Raw genomic sequence first — 21,703 nt, 5'->3', positions numbered from 1 at the left:
AGTAAAAGACAACGAAAAACCTCACAGAAAAGGAATTTAATGAATAAAATACGTAGAACTAAAGATAAATGAAACAAAAATAGAGTTAATGACAGAAAACAGAGAGCAGAGGAAATAAAATAAAGGCCAGTAATTATACATGGATCAAAGTAAACAATGAAGAAAGCAAAGAGGACACTGATAACATCAGCGTTCTAAGGGTTTAAAGAGCTTCAGCTGTGACCTTTGAACCCTGTGTAGGAAGTTGATTTTCAGTCTGGGGAGGAAATGACAACAAAGTATGCTAAAATAAAGAACGGCCTTGAAGTCACGTTCTTTAACATTTACAACACAAAACAACGGAAAGAATCTAAAATATACAAATGAATGTCTGCATGGTTACATCGCTGGGTGTGTCTAAGCCCCCTCAGTTTTGTTGTATGTTTCTGTGTGTTTGTCCATACAAATCAGCAAAGTCTTGCAGCTTTACTATACTTTCACTGTTTTTCGTGAAGAGACTTATATTCAGAACATTATTCAGAATAATACTCAGACTTCTATTCAAGTGTCTATCCAGATAATTGAGACTTTAAGTTGCTACTTTGGATTTGTATGAGCAATAATTGAAGTATACCATAGATACAGTATACCTGCACAAACACACTTTTCTCATATACATTCATATATGAACATACAGACAAAATATTACTTACTCATAATGACAAACTAAATCAAATTCACAACATAAACACGGAAAGGAAGGGGCTTAGACTCTTTGCTTACAAAGCTTGTACACCAGAGAGCGTCTCAAAGGCTGCCTTCATTATCGCTTGACTAAGAATAATGACCCTTGTTGGACTTGAAATTGAATGGTTCTGGTCTTGGTCTTTTCCAGATGCGCTCTGGCTCGGGCAATCGTCTATAAATCTCTGCTTAAGCAGAACGAACGAGAAGTCGTGCTCTTTACTGACATTTTGCTGCAAATGATCCTTCTGTAAGGAAACACTGTCGAAGAGTGAATAATGTGGGACGTTATGACGGCAGACCGTGAGCGACTCTCTGTGGTGTCGATATGACTGGAGGGGGTTAAAATCACAACCAAAGACTACATGATGACAAATAAGCATCAGCTGGGTCACCTGGGTCAGCAGGGTAGAAAAACAACAGGGACTGGAATAACAGCCTCTGGGTCCGATTACTAATGCAATTTAATTCAGCTGCTTTTGCTAGAATGATTCGTTTTACTTGATGGATTACATTGTTCTCAGGGTACTCATTAAAACCAGCGGTTAATGATCGTACAGGAACAAAAAGGAATGTATTAACTGTTCTCACATTGTTAGAAATCTTCAGAAATATATATCAAATCTTTGATCTATGAGATTTTGACAATTTGCTGTCAAACATTGAAGAAAATTGTTATAATACGTCCATAAATCTGCAGCCGTTTGTGGAGTTTTGCTTAAAAAAAAAACATCTCACAAAATTTGAACTAGTATCTGACCCAGAGCTCTATAGGTGGTTGTAAGGTCTAAACTCTGTACCAGGGTAGCGTTAGCGGCCTGCATGGCTAGCAGTGACTCATGGTATGTCATATCGGGTTGGGCTGGTACCACCCCTCCGTGCCAGGCCCAGGCATTCTGGATCAGCGACTCCAGCTGAGCTGATGATCCTCCACCGAGCTGGAGCTCAGAGGACGGCGTCGGTGGCAAAAAGTTCTGCACAGAAGGTGGATGTCCCTGTGGATCTATCTGAAGAGCTCCCCCCGAGGAATCGTAGAGCACAGACGAGGAGGAGCGAGGGATGGACTGAGCGGCAGAGGAGTCAAAGGAAGGATTGAGTGGTGGGGGAGGCGGCGACTGAAACTCTCCTGCATCAGAGGAGGCCAGCGAGTCACTAGAAGGTTCTGGGCTTCTGTCCTTTACACCTGTGTGGTGAAGGAGAAGACTTCCTGGAGGTAAAGGGAGCTCTGGACTGATGTAGGTGTACAGCTCTTCTGTCACCGGTTGCAGACGGCTGTATGTGCCTGATCCACCAGATCCAGCTGCAGTGTTGTCCTCTAGGGGGAGATCCATGGAGCTCCTTCGAGCTCGGTACAGTCTGGATGCCAGGAGGCTTGGGTCTCCAGCGGCGGCTGCAGCTGCAGCGGCTGCAGCTAAATGAAACTCAAAAACACTTCCAGTAGATGGTGGGGCATCAGCCATTACTGGAGGTGCAGAAATAGGGAAGGAGGACGAGGAGGCATGCTGTGGAGGATAGCATCCGTCAGCAGATGTAGAGGAAACGGAGCCACCGGTCGATGCACTCATAGGAGGTAAAGGTGGAGGTACTGGGCTGTGTGTGCTCATTCTCTGCATGATGTGGGGGTGCAAGAACCCTGGTTGAGACGGAGGACCAGGATCAAAACCCAAACTAGCAGCTGCAGCTGCTGCTTGTCTCTGCTGATGGAAACTCAAATGACCAAGTTGGTGTGCAGTCATTGGGTATCCTCCATATGCCATTGCTTCATAATGGTCCAGTAAGGCAGCTTGATTTAGACTTAATCTCCTCACTGCTTCCTCATGCTCTGCTCTCATGTCCTTGTAGCCATACAAACTAGGGTCAGACTGTCCTGGGAGATGCAGGGGTTCCCCAACGCCGAGTCTTTGAGCAGCTGCCGCAAAACCAGGATTGACCATAAAGAGAGAGGGAGGCTCAACGCCCTCCATCCCAGAAAAGGGGTGGAGGCTGCTCCCATAGCGAGTGTAGGCAGGCTGAAAGTGTCGGGTATGAGCCTCGAGAATGGAAGTGCTCTTGCGTCTCTGGGTGTTGTAGGCTTTTGGAGGCCCAGTGGGGGGAGGGGAGAAGGAAATTGGGCGCTCAGGGATGGAGGGGAAGAAAATAGTTGGAGGTTCTGGGAGAGGAATGTTCCCTCCTGCTCCTCCTCCTCCTCCTGTGCTTGCTCCTCCACTGAAGGGATGTGGCATTGAATGCTGCTGCGACAATGAGATATAATGGATTTAAGAATGAGACTCAGAGATTGACAGAGACAACCACAGCAAAGGCCCACATGAAATGGAGAAACCAGTGTATCAAGAAGAACACTATTTTGAAAAAACACCGACAGAAAAAGGGATACGTTCGCCTTTCACAATAAAAGCAAAATTATGAGGTGAGAAAAGAACGTATTAAAAGCTGTAGAATGAAGTGATAAGATGAGAAAAACGGGTAAAGCAGAGATATGAAGCCGGTTACAGATCCAGTGACACAACTGTACAGCACAACAACAGGCAGATCACAAGACAGATAAAGAAGATACACAAGCCCACAGGCGGCTAGAAAGTGAAGTATTAAATGCAGAGAGAGAAAATGCTAAATGCTGGCTCTATGTCCGACAATATCCCGATGCATCTGAAATCAGCAAAACTGCTTGTTCTAAATGTGCAAAATGTCGACGTTCTAACTAGGCATTTACAACATGAAACTTTAATCCTACATGGCAAAGATTTGTGAAAACAGAAAAACAGATCATAATACATTTAAAGCAATGCAATGTTTTTCAGAAAGGGCAAATTACAGATTTGCTACTATCTCTTGCACTAATTTAATCCAGTGTGGAGTGATGTGTTGCGTCATTAAACATGATAAACCAACATGTGATTCTCATTTGTCCCTGTAAATTTGAGATAATTTTAGAAATCATCTGCACTTTTGACTGAATGTTTGTTTAATTTTTGGCTATGAAATGAGCAGTCTTCCTGATAGCAGACGCACTTTTGTACCATAGAGCTTGGTGAAGGCCGGTCAGTATGTGTTTACTAGGAGCCCATGGTGGTCTAAAAGAAGGCGAGAGAGAACTAAAGAGAGATCAACGTGCAGATTGGCTCACAGAAGTGTCTGAAAAACTTAAAGATGGAAAAAAAAACAAACAAACACTGTAGCTGTCATATCTACTTATCAGGATAAAGGTGCCACCTGAATCCCATGCTGTTTTTAAACAAATCGATAAAATTACACCATTTATCAGAGCCAGAAACTGTGGAAATAGAAAGAAAGGTAAAAATTTCAACTTTCCAACTGTCACTGAAGTGCTCATTTGTGACACGATGAAAATGGCTGTATTCTACACGTCTCACTTAAAAATTTGCCGGTAATTAAGCATTTGCTGCATCTGTGCTGAACTGCAGGCAGTGTTTACACAGTCCAGAAAGGAGTCAAGTCTGAAAATAAATTTAAAACGTAAGCAATAAAAGTATCTGTGTTGCCAATACTCGGGGTCAGCTGGAAAAAATGCTGTATGTGATGATTTCTTTTTTTTAAGTTTTGTAAAATCAATCATCAAAAAAAAAAATCAGGTTTCTTCTTTTTTTTTTTCTTTTAACATTTCTAGAATGACGACTGTGTCATACTGCAGCTTTGACTTCTCTATTCAGGTGATTAAATATTACATTGAAAAAAGATCTCACAGTGAACAAAAAAGGAACAGGAGCACATAAACTCCCAGAAACTGCTTGGAGTTTAGATGGTTAAACAAAAGTGAGCCTCCATAAAGTTTCAAAATAAGATAATATTAATCAAAGCATAAAGAGTCAGAGTACAAGCTCTCACAAAACATCCTGTGCTGAATGTAAATATGGACAAATGGCTGCTGCTGCTGCTTAAAAACTTGTTGGAGTTCATAGAGTTGAATTTGATACACATACACACAGTTAGCTTTGCAGCTGCTGCATTTGCTCAGCCCACACAAGTGTAACCTTTTTGGCCAGATATTAAATCAATATGTAAGCTATGAGGAGGACAGATGCTGTGTAAATATTAACATACAGGAAAGGAGGCTGCATTGGTACGAAACCAGATCTGTTTTTCTCTAGTGCATCCTATCAAGCTTTTCTGACTGTAACTAGCAACAAAATGCAATTTTCTGATTTCATTTGCTTGTTTACATGGTTCTACACAGCAGTGCCAAACAACTGTATTGTCATCAGCAATCATTCAATTACTAGTCTAGTTGATTTGTCATTTGGGCATTCTTCTATGATTTATTCTCTTTAATTTCAGGCTCCAATGTAGCCACTGTTCCTCATCTTTCTCTCTCTCTTCCTCTTTGGTTCTCACCACCACTATGGCTCATGGGGATTACGTTTGTGAACCTACAGGGGTGGAGAACAGAGCAGGCAGGCTGGCTCTCCGCTGCCTGGCCCTGGGCAGAGGAGAGGCCGAGTGAAGGGGCAGGACTGTCTCCAGGGCCTTGGAGAGACGCCCTGCGAATGTGTCCCTCTCAGCTGCGAGAGGTGTGCAGGAGGTGGTGGTGGTGTGGGAGGATGAGGAGGACAGGTCTGGAGGAGGTGTGGTGGGCTGTTTTAGACGAGCGGCCAAGGGCGAAGGGACGGGAGAAAAGGAGTAGGAGGAAGGGGGAACGCAAACAGACATGCTACGACTCCGACGGCGGCGCGACACAGGCTGTAGGGAGCGATGGGAGAGGGTGGACATGAAAAACAAACAGAAACAAATGAAAACACAAAAAAAATGTGCTTAAAATGGAGAACATCAGAGGACAGACAGTGGAGAACTCAGAGGAAACCACAATTAAAAAAAAACAATAATATGATAAATAAAATAGTTTGACATTTAAAATATTTGATGTTACATTCATAAGTACAATGAGAAAAAATAACAGACAGCAAAACAGCTTCTAAACTTTTTTTTAGAGAAAAGAAATTCAGGTTATCAAACCAGTAAGCATTTCAGAAAGTTTCTCAACAGAGTGAGACATGTAGTGCATCATCCTGTAAAAATGAAAAGAATTACAAAAAATAACAAAGGCAGGCACATAAATGGTGACCAAATGTAGCAAAGACAAATAAGACAGACTGAAAAGAAACAACAAAAGAAACTGAAAAGATGGAAGTCAAAAAAAAAAAAAAAAAAAAAAACAGCAACTATATAAAAGGGAAGATGATTATGCAAAAATAATTTACAAAAAAGTTATTTAAAGTGATAAACAGAGCTAATTTGTCTTCACTGGCTCAAAGAAATGACCTCTGATGAGGACAAAAGTATACTTAGGAATTCTGTGTTCAAAAACAACTGTAAAAAGCCAAAACCTTTATTGAGTTATTTATCGAGCCGCCTGTAAACTAAATGAATGTCCGTCAGTCTGCAGTCTGTTCAGTGGGTGCAAACAGGAGCATGTGTGACATCATCAGATGCCAAAGTGTATATGTGGCAGATTAAATAAGAAACACACAGCAACCACTTATAAGCTGCTGCCGAGTTAAGAATTTGACCAATATGCTCCAGTAATGTTGCTTAAAAACAGAAAGTATACAGAGGAAAAGAAAAAATCCCTGACTGAGTGGAGCTTGGGGTATAACAGAAGAGTAGAAAAAAGTTTGGGGCCACCCAGACAATTTCATGTTTTCCATGAAAACTCACACTTTTATTCATGTGCTAACATAACTGCACAAGGGTTTTCTAGTCATCAGTGAGCCTTTCAACACCATTAGCTAACACAATGTAGCATTAGAACACAGGAGTGATGGTTGCTGGAAATGTTCCTCTGTACCCCTATGGAGATATTCCATTAAAAATCAGCTGTTTCCAGCTAGAATAGTCATTTACCAGATTAACAATGTCTAGACTGGATTTCTGATTCATTCAATGTTATCTTCATTGAAAAAAAATCTCTCTTTTTTTTTTTTTTTCAAAAATAGACATTTCTCAGTGACCCCAAACTTTTGAACGGTAGTGTAAATGCAATGTACTGTGAGTCTCTAGCTCAATGATATCTCAAATGCATTTTTTTGGAAATAAAGGAACTCTGCGTTCCCTTTTTCCCCCACTTGATTAGCAACCTTTCCTGAATGGGATTCTCCTGCAACATGAACATGTTTCCAAACCAATGCACTGAACTATGGGCGTATCAAGCAAGTTTTAAAATACAAGAACAAAGAAACAAACAACATAACACTTTTTATGAAAGTAATTGTAACTGAAAAGAACAACTGATGTGAGGAAGCCATTACAAAAATATATGGATAATACACAACAGAGACAGAGAAAGAAAGAAAACAGTTTGATAAAATAGTGGGATTGTAGGGAAGAAGGACATCTGGCATCTTGAAAAGTGAAAAAAGAGTGACTGACATCTAAGATAAGATACAACATAAAGGGAATGGATACTTTAGATGGTACTCTGCACTGGTCTCCTGGCTGAGAAACCAACTGAACTTGAAGCTCCCTGTCTAAGTGACCAACAGAAGAAACATTCAAGCATGTTTTTTTCCTCAGACGGCTAAAATGTTGGCTGATAGACAAACTGTGTCATGTCTGTCAAATTAGGTTAAATGGTTGAAGGTTGCATGCTCTTATAGCAAAGCCGCATTCCCTGGTGTATTTAGGTCACCAAATATCAGCAATTACCCGTCTCCAAACACTGCGCACTCCATTCCACATCACTCCCACTTCAAACCCAGCAGCTACTTTTATCACATCTGTGAGCAGAGAAAACTGCACCCACTGATGTGACGTTTGATTTACAGGAAGCCGTCACTTACCATTGGCTGCTGTGGCTGATAGCCCGGGTGCTGCTGTGGGGTAGCAGAGGGGGTAGGAGGGTAGGGGGTCTGGGGCTGGGAGGGGGGCTGGGTAGAAGGAGGGCAGCTGTACGACATGGTCAGCTGACCCAGGTGAGGGGAGTCTGAGGAGAAAACTGAGGAGCCCTGTCCACTGTCCACACCTCCTTCAGCTGAGAGACAGACAGAAAAAGCGAAGACAGTCAGAGAGTTTCTACTGCTTCTACAGCATCTCTTCAGTCCAACCTTAAAGTGACGGCCTAAACCGAAGGCCACAAACTTCAATGACACACAAAGGAAGCAAAAATTAGGAGTCTGTTCCAGCGGGACTCTAGGTTGTGGGCCAGACTCGAAAAGTAAATGGACAACACCTGGCACTAGGTTACAAGAAATTACTGGCAGTTTGATCCTGGAATAACCTTCTTGTCTCATGATGATGATGACTGGCATTTTTCACATGCTTTAAGAGCTGAAAACAAAGTTGTGACCATTCTGTCTCAGTCTAATCATCTAAATGTTTAATACATGGACATGTATGTGTCAACCCTCAGAACTTTAAGCAGTTTCTGGGTGTTTTCTGCTCCTGTCCTATTTTTACACACTGTCTGCTAATGTTTCACTGAAATATAATGTAAAAAAACAACACAAGCATAGCAACAAGTAGAGAGAACTCAGAAATGAGCACTATGACGCCGTTATAATTGAATAAATGGTTAAAAAATGCCCACAGGTTTTATTAATACTGAAAAGATATGTCTTTACAAACTATAGATATTTTACTACTCATCATTTGAATGTGCTACCAGGATTGTCTCCTACCTGCTCTGAGTGAACACTGCCTCCAGCTCAGCTCAACAATGTTATGGTCAAAAATGGCTTCTTTTTTTTTTTTTTAGTAATTTAGAATTTTTAGTTTTCTTTCTTCAGAATCTAGTTAAATTATATATTTTTGCACATATTTTAAAGTAGACAAGCAGAATAAAGCAACTTTGATTTTAAGTTTTCTGACAGAAAAGTGCATCATAGATGACTCGTTCAAGGACTGCCAAAAAGTGGAAATACTCTATTCTATTATTCTCTTTTTTATAGTTTCTGGCTGATAATTGGTGTTTTAATGACATGCCTTTTAAATAGTTTGACTGCTTTTATGGGTTCTTAGTGTTAAACATGAATTGTTTTTGTTAAGTATTTTTTAGTCACACTTCAGTGAGAGTGCAGACATTTTATGTATTTAAGCATTAGGAGCCAAAAAAAAACTATAAAACACAAACACTTACATGTGTGTGAAATGCCGGTCTGCTGATAGTGAAGTTGCTTTTGCTCCACTTCTGTCTCCTCGGTCTCTGCCTGCAGAAATATCAAACACAAGCTGAAGCTAAACTTTAGTAAAATAAACACAAAGCTCCTGTTTATAGGTTTGACAAGTTAAGTGCTTCCACTGTCCATGCACAAACTTCAACAAGTGGAATAAGACTCTTGTGGCGTCTGACTACCAGATGGAAATGGACCCTTTGCATCAATAGCAGGATGGGACTTCAAGCATGAAAATAGTCAATGTGATAAAAAAAAACATCTCTTTTTTTGTTGGAGCAATTTATGCAGCAGTAGCAATCAACAAACCTGTGTGTGTGAAGCTTTGAGTGTCTCTTGCTGTTGTTGTTGCTGCTGCTGTTGTTGCTGTAGCTGCTGTTGTTCTGCTTCCAGTTTTCTCTTCTCCTGCTCCTCTCGTACCAGCTGCCTCTGTTCTCTCTTCCTTCGGATTAGAGACACTCGGTCTTTGATAGCCTTGGCCATGGTCTTATGGTCACCCTCGGCCACATAGCCAGACTCAACCTGGGGAGTCACACAGATACAGTGAGAAACAAACAAGCCCCATTTTTTTTTTAACCTTGCTTCCTCGTGCCACCATCCATCTGTACACACCATTTCCTGGGCCACATCTTCAGGTACGTCTTTATTCAGGTCAAAGGAGAATTCGATGGCTTCGTTGTCTTTGTATTTGCCTAAACACGTTATAAATTGGTGGTCAACAAATTACACGTGGTTGAAGTGTGCTGTAAAATCAGAAGTCAAACTGAAATGACTCCTTGCCTTTGAGCTTCTTGACGTCTTCTATCCTGAGCCACAGTTTGATGGCAATCATCTCCCCATCGTCCTCTTCTGCCAGTTCAACCCTGACTCCAGTTTCCTCCTGGAAGAACGCATGGTTCAGCAGGATCTTTATAGCATACCTAGAAAAACGAGAGTCCACAAGACAGATTTAGATCCATCTCCAATCTGGAGGTTTGGCTGTAAACAAAAGATTTAAAAACAATAAAAAAGGAAAATTCTGTTGATTAGACAGAAGTTAATCTACTTCTTTGTGCTACACGATGCCCATTTGTTCAAAACTAGCATCATCTTCAACTTTAAAGCTAACAGGAGAATCAAGGTATGTTATTTATCTGCTGGAAAACAAGCAATCCAAGGACAGGTTTTGAAATGTAATATTACTTTTATGTGATGTGACTGTTCTAAAAAATGTAGGAAAAACATCAGTAATGTTCCTGAAAGAAACTGAATTTGGTTGATAACAAGAGAATAAAAAGAAAAAGGAGAGTGAGCGTCGGAGAGGGATAAAATTGTTTTGATTGAGTTTCTAAAGCAGCAGAGGAGAAGAAGCTATGGTGGCTGCGTTGGCAGACTCACAACATGAGGAGAGAGAACAGAGCGCTTTTTATCTCTAATCAAGAGGCTGTGAAAGCAGGATTTAGAGAAATAAGGATTTTACAGTTCAATCTCTCCCATGTAGAAGAATTTAACACTTTAACACTCTGAACCCCAAAACTTGTTAGTGGGTTTAAAAAGGCATGTTGTCTTTATAAAATGGAAAAAGAACTGCATGATTCAGAACTTTCCTAACAGTCCTTGAACTACTCATCTGTAACATGCTATTCTGCTCCGATGCTCAGTCAAATCTAAGCTGAAAATTGTGGTATTTCATTAAAATTCCATTATTGTACATGTCTCAATAAAAGTTCTCTCAATACAAATCACTTGCCCTAATACATTCTGTAAAAGAACAAGAAAAAGTGCATTCTTTGATGCAACCACGAAACTATTACTGGCTCGGCTGCAACAGGTAGTCACATGACAAAAATTCAAGGACTTCTTGGCTGAACTGCAGGCTGTTGTTACACAAAACAGACAGGAGACAAGCATGAAAAGAAGAAACAGCAAAGAATTAAAATATCTAGTGTGTTTGTAGTACAGGCAACACCTCTGAACGCTTAAAAAAAAGAAAGAACAATGAGTCAAAATGGATACATATTTTTAAATAGTCAAAGAAATCAAACTTTTTTTCTGATTTACGGCACTATAACTGTGTCACACAATACAAAACACACCTCTAGTCTTGGCTGGACTGTTTCAGTAGCGGTGCAGGACTTCACTTGCAGTGAAAAATGAGCAAACGTTGAGTAAAAATAAGAGAGGAGCGTGACAAAACCACTTAAATGCTACCATCATGTGTTATTGTGTGTTGTGGTGATGGCAGAATCCATTGTTTTTACTGACACAGACGACCGAAAGCAAGTGTTCCGTCTGTGAATCTGGCCAAACTCTGGAGGATGTGACTTCAGTCCATCGGAAAATGCAAATTCCAAGAAATCACGACCTGTCAACAGATCCATATTTAGCATTGACCGTCTCTGTTTGTGCGACTCACCGCTCGTCCTTGTTTGTCCTGATGCAGCCCTCTATAATTTCCTTCACCTCAGGAATGGCTACCTTGTCAAAACTGGCAGGCTTCACTCCCTGCACAAACAAAACAGAAGAGCGGTGAAGGGAAGGACGGTTCTGAGAAGTCGAACACGCAAAGGATCAGACACACACAAGGTGAAGAAAGAAGACAAAAATACAACCCTGCTCTTTATAAAGACTGCATGAGTGAGACTAACCACCACCATTTACTCAACAATAACCCCGTTAACCACCTAATTTAGTTCCAGAAAACACATTCATGCTCAGCTACTCAATTTGTCTTTGTACCTAATGATTTAAATAATTGTTTTCTTTAGTTTAGGCAAACAGAAATAGCATGTAAAACATAAAAATAGAAACAAGAGTTAATATTAAACGAGAAACTCATATTCTGTTGCTGACATTTATTAAATTAAAAGAAATTAAATCTTGTTTAAGGTCCTGAAGTGCAAGAGATTGCCCAGTTGAAAGTTTGGCCCAGGGTTGAATTCCACATTAACCCAGTTGTCCTCACTGGAATAAACAATGAATAAAAGCTTTTCAGACCCAATTAAGAGCTCTAGAGCACATTTCGAGGTGAAACGCTAATGGAAAAAGTCAGCGGGAACCCATTCAGAAGTCTGGCATCAAAAGAGGGAACTTCTACGGCCTAATACTAGTAAAGAAAGGAAATGTCTCACTGTAGAAAAGGTAGGGAAAATAAAAGACAAAACATATCTAAAGTAGAAGGCAGATAAGACACATTAGCATGACAAGGCATGACACAATGTACTGATTTACTGTTTAATGATAATGGACTGAAAAGACCTCAGTAACAGATTCTAGATACTTCTGAGTAACTAAGAACAAGGAGCATGTAAAGACCCATCTAGTTTCAGCTGCGGGCTTCTTAATGACCATTATATTCATCCAAACATTGCTTGCATCAGAGTTAATAGGGGACAAAATAGACTGACGCAAAGACAGTAAAGCAGAAAGAAGATGAAGTGCAAAATAAAATGCAAGTTTCTCTCCATTTGTCTGTCAATGACTAGTTCTGTGTCAAATCTGCAAGTTCAGCAGAGCCCACCTAAAATGTGGTTAATAAAATTAGATATCAGACAGATTAAATAATCAGTAAAGCATTCAACTAATTCACACAGATCTCTAACAGATATCGGTTTCCTAACATCACATATATCAAATTCACACAGTGACTCACAAAGTTGAACCATTAAAAAAAAAAAAAAAAAAAAAAAAAAAAGCCGGAAGACGATGAGAAAGCCAAGTGGAATAAGAAAAGAAGTGGTAGACAGACCATTTTAAGATTTGTCAAAGAGCAACTTACCCAGAAAGTATTCAGAGAAGTGGACAGGCGAGCTATTTGACTGACAGATGCCTCTGAAGAAAGTTTTAGCCTAAAGTGTTTGACTAACTGACTGCTCGTCAGGCAGACAGACCGTCTGGCTCAACCTGAACACGGGCAAATGCCCATTTACTTCTGCCCTTCCCCTCCAGCCTGGCCTTCCTTTCTTTTCTTCCTTGGCCTGCTTCTCTCCTGCTGCCCAACCAGTTCACCATTACATAACAACCCCCATCTCTTTCTGCCTTTCACTCTGTTTCACACACAAACACCGACTTCGGCACTCACACACATCCTGAGATTCCAGGGCCAAACAAAGTTAGGACTGATGGAGGAAGTAATGGTATTAAGTCTGACAGAAGAAGGGAGGGTTAGAGAGAGAAAGATGGAAGGAAAGCTAGATTTTTAGTTTAATAAGGCTGATTGGAGGCCAGGAATGTTCCAGAAGGAGACGGACCATGAAGCATGTCAACAACGCTGGGCATCAAAGTACAAGAAGATAAGCTATAAAGCATAGTCCACACCTTGCAATAAAGTGAAATAATACAGCATATACTATTTCAATTTTAATATTTCAGAAATGATTTTAAAACCCCAACAGTACATATATTCAGGAATTCACAGGACAGGAAGATTGAAAAAAATAAATTACTTTTTTTTCTATCCTGTTAATTGTCTTGCAGCCCTTCAGATTTTTACAGTAACAAGCATCAGTTTGCGTCCAACTGCAGATCAGGCTGCAAACTCAGATCATACAGCCTGGTGATACAGTCTAATATAATTCAAGAGAAGGTCAAGATGAACAGGAATCAACAGAGCAACTTCCATGAATGGTATCATGGTTAAAAAAAACAAAAAACAAAATGTAGTTTACTGGAAATATCCTGAAAGAACAAGGAAATATAGGTGTGATATGGAACATTTCCACATTAAAATGTACAAAAAATGTAGACTATACATAAAAGATGGCTTAGCAACCATAATGTCACCAAGCTCTGGAACCAAGTTTGAAATTTGGCTGTGACCATCTTGCATTTTTCAACCACTTATGACACATTTACACCGCTGCTTTGTGTCAATCACACTGTATCCCCGCCTTGAAATGTACCCTGCTGTATAGTCTGTTGTACTGTAAATGGGACCATCGTTTACAAAATGAATATCACGCTGTGTTGAGGTTGATGTGAAACTGCCAATTGAGACCATAAACTCTGAAAAATGTTTACTGACAAAGAAAATGAAAAGTAGGACCATTTTCTCATAGACTTCTACACAATCAAACTTCTTTTTGTATCCAGAAAAGTTGGCCTCTGGTGGATGATAGACAGAATGCAGGTTTAAGACACTTGTAGATCAGTTTCAGTTTTTACACTTGGAGGACCTCCATCACTTAAACACAGTCTATGCTAAAAACCACTAGACCAATGTTGAATATTTTGTTGGCTCGTGGACTGATATCACAAATGTGTCCAATGGTGAAACTCAGAGAAATCTCTTATTTTATGAATTTATCTGTGATTTTTTGTGTCAAATATATTGACAAAGATGTCAGCAGTAGCAAGAAGCAAAGTTGCAGCTTGACGATTGTTTGTTTGCCTTATGTGTGATGGATTACAGTTATTATAGTATGATTCTTCTGACTTTTTGTGCTGAATTGATGTCAATGTCTGCTACAGCCACTGCATGGGTAAGGGGCTCATCTAATCACACGTTTGGTAACTTTACTTACAGATATTTCATTAGAATGATATATAACTTAAGGTACATTTAGGTGACTAAAACTGAATAAAACTAATAAATTTCCTTGTCTGCAACAGTGTGATTTCAACCTGAGTCTAAGCTAAATTTTCATCAGCAAGGGTCGTGAAGACAACAACTCCCATCATTCCACGCTACTTCACAATGTCATTCAATTAAGTCTTTTAATAATGTTTTATTTGAGAGACCGCTAGAAGCAGAAGTGGCATAACGTACATCTAAAAGGCACATTTTTTAAGTGACCTATTTGAGTAAATGGAGACTGTCTTAACAAGCTAAACTAAAAACGCACTCAGAGAGTGCAGCACTCCACCAGTGCTGTTCATTCCCCCATAAGGCATGGTCAGAAATGCAGCATTTGTTTATTAGTTATTCATGGTCAGAAATCATGGCAACATAGAATGTGACCATTTAATATAGATGTACCTACAAACAAAATGATCTTGCGCTGAACACAGGTATGTGTTATTTGCCTGGGGACCAGACAGCCTTTATATTGTGTATTACAAATACACATAAAGTCAGTCTGGAACTGCTCCATTGAACCAAATCTAGCCCAGAGGCGGGACTACCGATCACAGTTTGAATTGGAGAGAGCCAATCAGCGTAACATATGTGTGACGCAATCACTAAGCGACTTAACAATTGCCTTTCCGCCATGATGTTTTGTAGTTTTAACAGCTTCCTTCGCCGTACAGGGGTCCTGAGGAAAATCTAAGCTCTCCCTTTCAACAGTGGAGGGCAGCATTACGCATTCTATCGTACAGCCTGCCGGAATTAAAAATACATCCTTTTTAAAAAGAAAAGCTTTAAGAGCTGCTTCTTGTTGAGATTTTAAGGACAAATTCAGCCCATGCAAAACAGAGGAAAGCACACGAGAGAAACCTCGCTCTGTTGCGGTCGCATCGTTATCTCCCGCCTCTGGTGCTCTGATTGGTTCGGTCTGATCTGCTCAGAGCTTGAAAACCTGTCAAAATGTGTCAATGGAGGAGGGCTAGACCGTATTCCCGTATATCCCTTATAACGGGAATACAGTCTAGCTAAGCTAGGCTAGTGTGTTATGCGTGTGACGTTATGTACAGATACCGAATCATGACCTTAATATGTAGCAGACGGCAGCAATTCATGGGACTCAGAAACCCCCCACATTAATCAACTGCTCCTTGTATCATTTCCCACAGACAAGTCCTGATAAGCTGTCACAGTTACAGTGACGCTGTGCCGCTATCGCACAAAAATACAGAAATCTGAACAAATCTGTGGCTCTAGAGCATAAGCTGCATCACTGCCAAAATCCAATCACTTGGTCCTTGTGTCATTTCTGACCTTCCCTGAAAATTTTAACCAAATCCGTTGTCCAAATCCAGTCTGTTTTTGAGAAATGTTGCGAACAGACAGACAGACCAACGCTGATCGCCAAATAACTTTACCGCGTTCCTCGGCAGAGTAATAATCCATCTGCACAATAACTCAGCATTTTCTGTTTGAGTGCCTGTCATACATTTGAAATTTTATTATTTGGAAGCAAATCAGGAGTTAACTAACTTTGTGACGACAGGCAGATGGAGGAATGGAGGATAGAGAGCTGGTTGGATGGATTAAGCACTGAAATGAAAGGAAGCAGGTGACTGAGGTCCCCTGGGGTTGTCACGAGGTTGTGTGCAATAATAATAAATACAGATGACTGAATTTTGCTGCTTGACTAATTGTTTTTGAAAAATGCGCTGTTGCTTCCAGTGTATCAAATCACAGCTGTCAGACATAATTCAAACACATGCACACAAACAGAACTGTGAACCAAAAGGCTGAGGTCACTTCAATAATCAAATATGGTTTAATCAAATTGAGGATGCAATTTCAGCTTTGTGTGAGTGAGAGAGGGGGAAAGGACAGAACAGCAAGAGAGACAGAAGGCCAGCCTAACATATGGACTGAAACATACTGTCTGAATTGATACTGTCTATGAAGCTTTTAACATAAATTCAGACATTCAAAGGTGACGAGATGACAGAAGAAGAAACACACCGGACTGGTTCTGTGTGTTTCTAGGTTGGAGGCAATCTTAATCCAAATCCTTTCTATTTGAATGTGCTGGTCAGAAAGTGTGGACTGAAGGAGTTCATCAGCTCCTTTAGCGAAATAAAACGGAATATGCATGAAAGCAAATGAGAGCAACCACGAACGCGTAAATAATAAATACATAAAATGAAAACTAATACAAAAGTAGCATTAACATCTGTACGGCCAGCACATTCAAATTAAAGGCACGAGAAATAAAAAATAAATGCATGCTTGGAAGGAATTCCATTTTTAACTTTTGATATACACATCAAAGAAAAAACTTACACTGCTGAGTCTGAAGTTATTAAACTTTAATGTTGGACTTCACCTGAAGTAACAGAAGCATTTGTTTAAGCTGTGGAGGACGATGCACTCATCTACATTATAAGCTTCTTGTAATATTATGGCTGGAACCAGCGGTCAAGTCAGAGGTCCAATCAAAAAGTTAAGTCTGTTCCTGTTCCTGCATACAAACATGGTATGGTCCACATGATCCATCACTGTGTATGTAAGCAGCTGAGCAATCCATTCTGGTACCATAGCATTGCATTTCAAGACACATCCCTACTCCTCATGTGCATAAAAAGTTGAGGTCTATGCTACTTTATGCAAATGAACTAAATATTGACCCAAAATTAAAACAGATTCACCAAGCGTGTGGCTTATTTCTCATGTTAAATGTTTTCAGAAACACATTTCGGTGAAATTTTTTTCCAGTATAATCACATTTCCAAATTAGTCACAGTGTTGGAGCAGACGGACCGAAAGTGAAACATTTGCCCAATCAGGCACAACCCATGTTTGCTTGGTAGTAACGGTCACCTATCATGACACCGCATAGTCCAACATTCCTGTGAACACGTATCATGACTCTCATAAATCAGGATTCCACATGATGTTACGCAAATATATATAGTTTTGATCAAGAGACCAGCCAGGACACAGTCTCAAAGAACAAAGAAGATGCATCAAGTCAAGAGCATCCCAAGAGCACGAACATCATTTTCATTGAAATTTACAAGGATACGCACCTTGAATTTGCCCCCAGCTGTCAGACTGCCGGGGCAGATTTCCTAGTAAACATTCTTAGGTGTCTGATGTTGAACATTTGGTACAAGCAACAGGAGCTACATGACCTGTAGAAAGCAGGCGATCCACCATGACAGTGCCTATGTTTTTGGCCACACCAACACAAATATCGTGCTCCACTCCACTCAGATTCGGCTCCCTGCGATTTGTTCCTCCTCCCCAAAACAAAATTCAAGCTGCAGAGTTGCTGGACTGACAATGATGAAAATCTAACATATGCCACAGATGGTGCTTGCAGAGTGTGACTTCTAAAGAGCTTTCCAAACACAACAGGAGCACTCAGAGCAGTGTATTGCTGCACAAAAAGACGATTTCATAGGAGACAACAGCTACATAACAAATTGTTTCTGCATTTTACAGTCTCTGAACTACTGAAACACTGGTAGCTCTTCCATCGTTTGCCTGAACCTAATTATCAAGTAAAATATAATTACCGAGTGTTTCGAGCATCCTGTTTGTTTGCATTGATGCTTCAGCAAAAATGTAAATTATTTCATATTTTCAGTGAGGAAAAATATAGAATTGACATAAAATATCTAATAAGTAAGGGACACAGGGAGAGACAACTGATAATGGAGGGCAGAGAGAAAAAAGCAGATTTCTAGTAAATACCTCTGGCCCATTAACCATCACTGTCAGCCTCCGCAGAGTTTGACTCAGCTCTGTGAATAAAGGAGGCAGACAGCTCTAATCTGACTCTGAGTGTGTTGTCAGCAGCACTTTAAAACAGTCTCTGATTGCATCGGTTCCTCTCCCTGTGTTTTTGTGTCTCTCGTTTTTTCTATTTTTTTCCTTATAGCGTTCTCATGTCATATAAATTTCATAAAACTGGAAACGTTACAAGCTCTGAAAGGGAATTAGGCGTATCGATTCTGGCTGGATGGGTTGATGCCAGCGTCTACCTGATTGTCAACAGAAAGCTCCAGTAAAATATGGATTCACACCAACACGAGTTTCAAGAGTTGCGGTTGACACACCCTTTGCCACCTTTCAGAACATCAAAAAACACTTTTAAGAAACTCTTAAATGCCAAAACACAGCACAGAATGCAATTTTTCTTCATTTCAAAACACTGTCAAACTCCTATTATATTTAATATATTAGATTCTGTCTGTGGTTCAACACAAACCCTCAATGTTTTTTCCTTTGTTCTCCATTTAGTTCCAACCCTCCCTGAAAAAAACTCAGAGAAAACACTCACAAGTGCCTCAAAACAATATTGTTTGATCAATGATTTTGACCTGTAACAGCCAGGCAGGCTCAGCACTACTCTCTACTGGTGGAGAAGAAAAGGCAGCCAAAAATAAGGTGTAGCCACAGTGTTACGGTTCGACTGTTCTTATCTTTTTGCAAGCCGGACCGAGACAGAATCTGAAAAGGAGGGAGCATAGGCAAGAGAGAATAATCTGTGCAAAAACATCGTCATATGACTGGATGTCCTGCAGCTCATGCCAAACTTATTAATACAGTCAGTAAACAAGTGTGGGGGGGGGAGCGGGGTGGAGGAATGGATGAAACTACAAACAAGGCTGTCAGATACAACACATGAATGCCACGACGTGGTGTCTCCGTGCTCTATTACCACTCTCAGCTGTGGCAGTGAAAAGGAACAGTTTCACACTCTGTTGCACACATACTGAACAGGGAATGCAGACTTACACTAGTAACTCTTCTGTAAATCTGGGCAGCGTTTTGACATTCAGAGTACGGGTACTCTGAGGTAGCCATCTCCAGCATGCACATCCCGAAGGCGTAGACATCCACAGATTCATCATACTTCTCTTCATACATCTCTGGAGCCATAAACTCTGGGGTACCTGGTGAAGAAAGGAGAAAAGAAAATGTACTTTTACATCGTGCTTGGAGTTTAGATGGCTCCCTCAAAACATTTTGAAGGCTCTGTGCTTGTTTTCCTTCCTATGTACTGCTGAGAAATGCATACTGTAGATTTTACTTATCAGTCTTTCAGAAAAACAAAAATGTTCGTACCAGGGATACAAATTTTGAAAAGTTTCTGTAACTGAAACATTGCAGGGTTATTAACCAATAGTCACTTAATCATGAGATACAAAACTACAAGCCAATGTATAGCCTAATTCCAGTCACGCAACAAACGTCACATGACATAGTAAGAGACCTGGTGGAATATCCTGGTACTACAGCTGATCTACAATATTTTTTCTGACATGCATGTCTTCTGCCTTGCCTGTAATTGTCTTATCAGTTAAATCCTTAACATCAATTAACCAATTAATGATTAATCAATAACACCTCTAGTTCCCAGAGACTGCAAGAAGATGGACCTGATAAAAATGAGGATAAAAATCCATCACATTTTTTTCCTTTCGCAACTGTCAATAAACAAGATTTTTTGCTTTAAACTGAATGTTGATTGCACATTGTGATGGCTAAAGAACACTGACAATCATTGTTTTGATTGGTTACATATAAGCCTTGCTCCCACTGTGCATTTCTATCTACCACTTGGTCTAAAATCTTCTGGGAAAATGAAAGCTTCATGTAAAATGCATGGATGGTGGAGTAACTGAGGAAACTCTACTCGGCAACAGAAAATAAGCCTCGCTGTCAAAGGAACCTAATAAAACAGCAAACTTCAGATGGACATTTACTCAATGGAGAGAACGCTGGGACTTGCAGTGGTTCAAAACCAGTATTCAGTTGGCATCATTTTTACCACATTAAATTTGATGTTAATAAGACACAACTCTGTATTAATACAATCAAGTTGCTTGGTTTTGAGGAAAAAGAAAATTGATCTGATCTTTGTGACAGTGGTGCCGACAGTAATACCACTTGAAAGTTTTGTTACCCCTCAAATGTATCTCCATTTATTTCAATACACTGATCATTTTGTGACATATCTAGATGTAATTTCTATCAGGCAAAACATACAAAACAAGGCATACTCCTACTTTACACACTATGAGAGTCAAGTGCTTTAAACGTCATAAAGGCACATACTAAAAATACTAAAATGTTTTATTCAGCGAGAGAACAAAATCTAATGAAATCCCTAAACACAGCTGGAAATCTAAAACTCACTTACTGGTACCACATATTTGTTTTGTGTGTGTGGATTTCTGCATGTGTCCAAATGCTTGAGGTCTGCCTAATTACTACAAAGAGGCTGTGAGATTTACTAACCATATCATTCTTGCCTCTAGTGCACGAAAATATGCGCTTTCATGCACTTGGTGTGTGAGAAAACACGAGAATATCAGAATGCCTGTGGTCAGCTGTACAAGTAGACTACTGAGAGGCAGCCGAGTTATTATACGGAGCACAGCCGAGCCTTTAGTCGTCTTGTGTGTTCAGATGTGTATTGTAAGCAGGGTGCGTGTTGCAGTGCATCTCTGGTGTGTACATGCAGCCATTACACCTCCAGACAGCTTAATCCTAGCTTACTAACAGACTGACTGGTGTGAGTTTCACTTTTCAAATACCTGCGGTTTGCTGTAACAACCAGACAGTTTTGAAGTAACAAAATTAATCTACAGTAGGCGTGCGTGGTACAGAATGTGTCTGTGTTTTTTTTTTAATTGCTTTTTACGAGATTGCATGCATAGACGTGTTCGTGTAAAGCCACTACAGCTTCATAAACGTCAACATTTTATTCTGTTCTACAGTGTTGTGCCTGAGAACAGACAGGTGTGTCTGCATGGAAAAGAACCCTACGTCTTCATGTGTTTTCCTACCGATGACACTCTTGGCAAATGAGGCCCTCTTTAGCGTCGCTAACCCCAAGTCTCCGATCTTCACCGAGCCCGTGGGCCCCGTGATAAAGATGTTGTCGCATTTCAGGTCTCTATGAATGATGGGTGGAGCTCTGGTGTGCAGGAAGTGAAGGCCTTTGAGGATTTGTCTGCACCATGAGCGAAGGACTTTGATTTTCATCACCTTGAAGCGCTTCAGGTAGCTGCAAGACACAGAAATTACACAAAAATGAGACGCTGTCATTGAATAAAGCAAGACAAAGTGGACAAAAAATGTAGAGAGAAGCAGATTCAATCCTGCATCCGCAGCTATGTTCCCATTCAAATGTCCCAACACAGCAGCTGTCAACAAGAGGCCTCTCTGAATGCCAAAATCCAAAACCAAAGCTGCTGCACTACCACGAAATCAACTTCTATGGACGTTGAGGAAAACTCAGATGAACCCC

At 40.3% G+C, this 21,703-nt stretch overlaps 1 protein-coding gene across 1 annotated transcript in view; it reads right to left on the bottom strand.

Annotated features, from left to right (window-relative positions):
* Nucleotides 1–21,703, bottom strand: part of wnk1b (WNK lysine deficient protein kinase 1b) — a 116,342-nt gene that overhangs the window by 34,816 nt on the left and 59,823 nt on the right. The window contains 9 exon segments of the mRNA XM_051959131.1: nucleotides 1,524–2,954; nucleotides 7,515–7,705; nucleotides 8,810–8,879; nucleotides 9,153–9,365; nucleotides 9,456–9,535; nucleotides 9,624–9,763; nucleotides 11,239–11,327; nucleotides 19,183–19,340; nucleotides 21,240–21,460. Of these exon segments, the coding sequence (XP_051815091.1) occupies nucleotides 1,524–2,954; nucleotides 7,515–7,705; nucleotides 8,810–8,879; nucleotides 9,153–9,365; nucleotides 9,456–9,535; nucleotides 9,624–9,763; nucleotides 11,239–11,327; nucleotides 19,183–19,340; nucleotides 21,240–21,460 (2,593 nt within the window).

Source organism: Acanthochromis polyacanthus, chromosome 1, assembly GCF_021347895.1.
Source record: "Acanthochromis polyacanthus isolate Apoly-LR-REF ecotype Palm Island chromosome 1, KAUST_Apoly_ChrSc, whole genome shotgun sequence".
Taxonomy (NCBI): Eukaryota; Metazoa; Chordata; class Actinopteri; family Pomacentridae; genus Acanthochromis; species Acanthochromis polyacanthus.
This window is presented reverse-complemented; position numbering and strand designations above follow the sequence as displayed.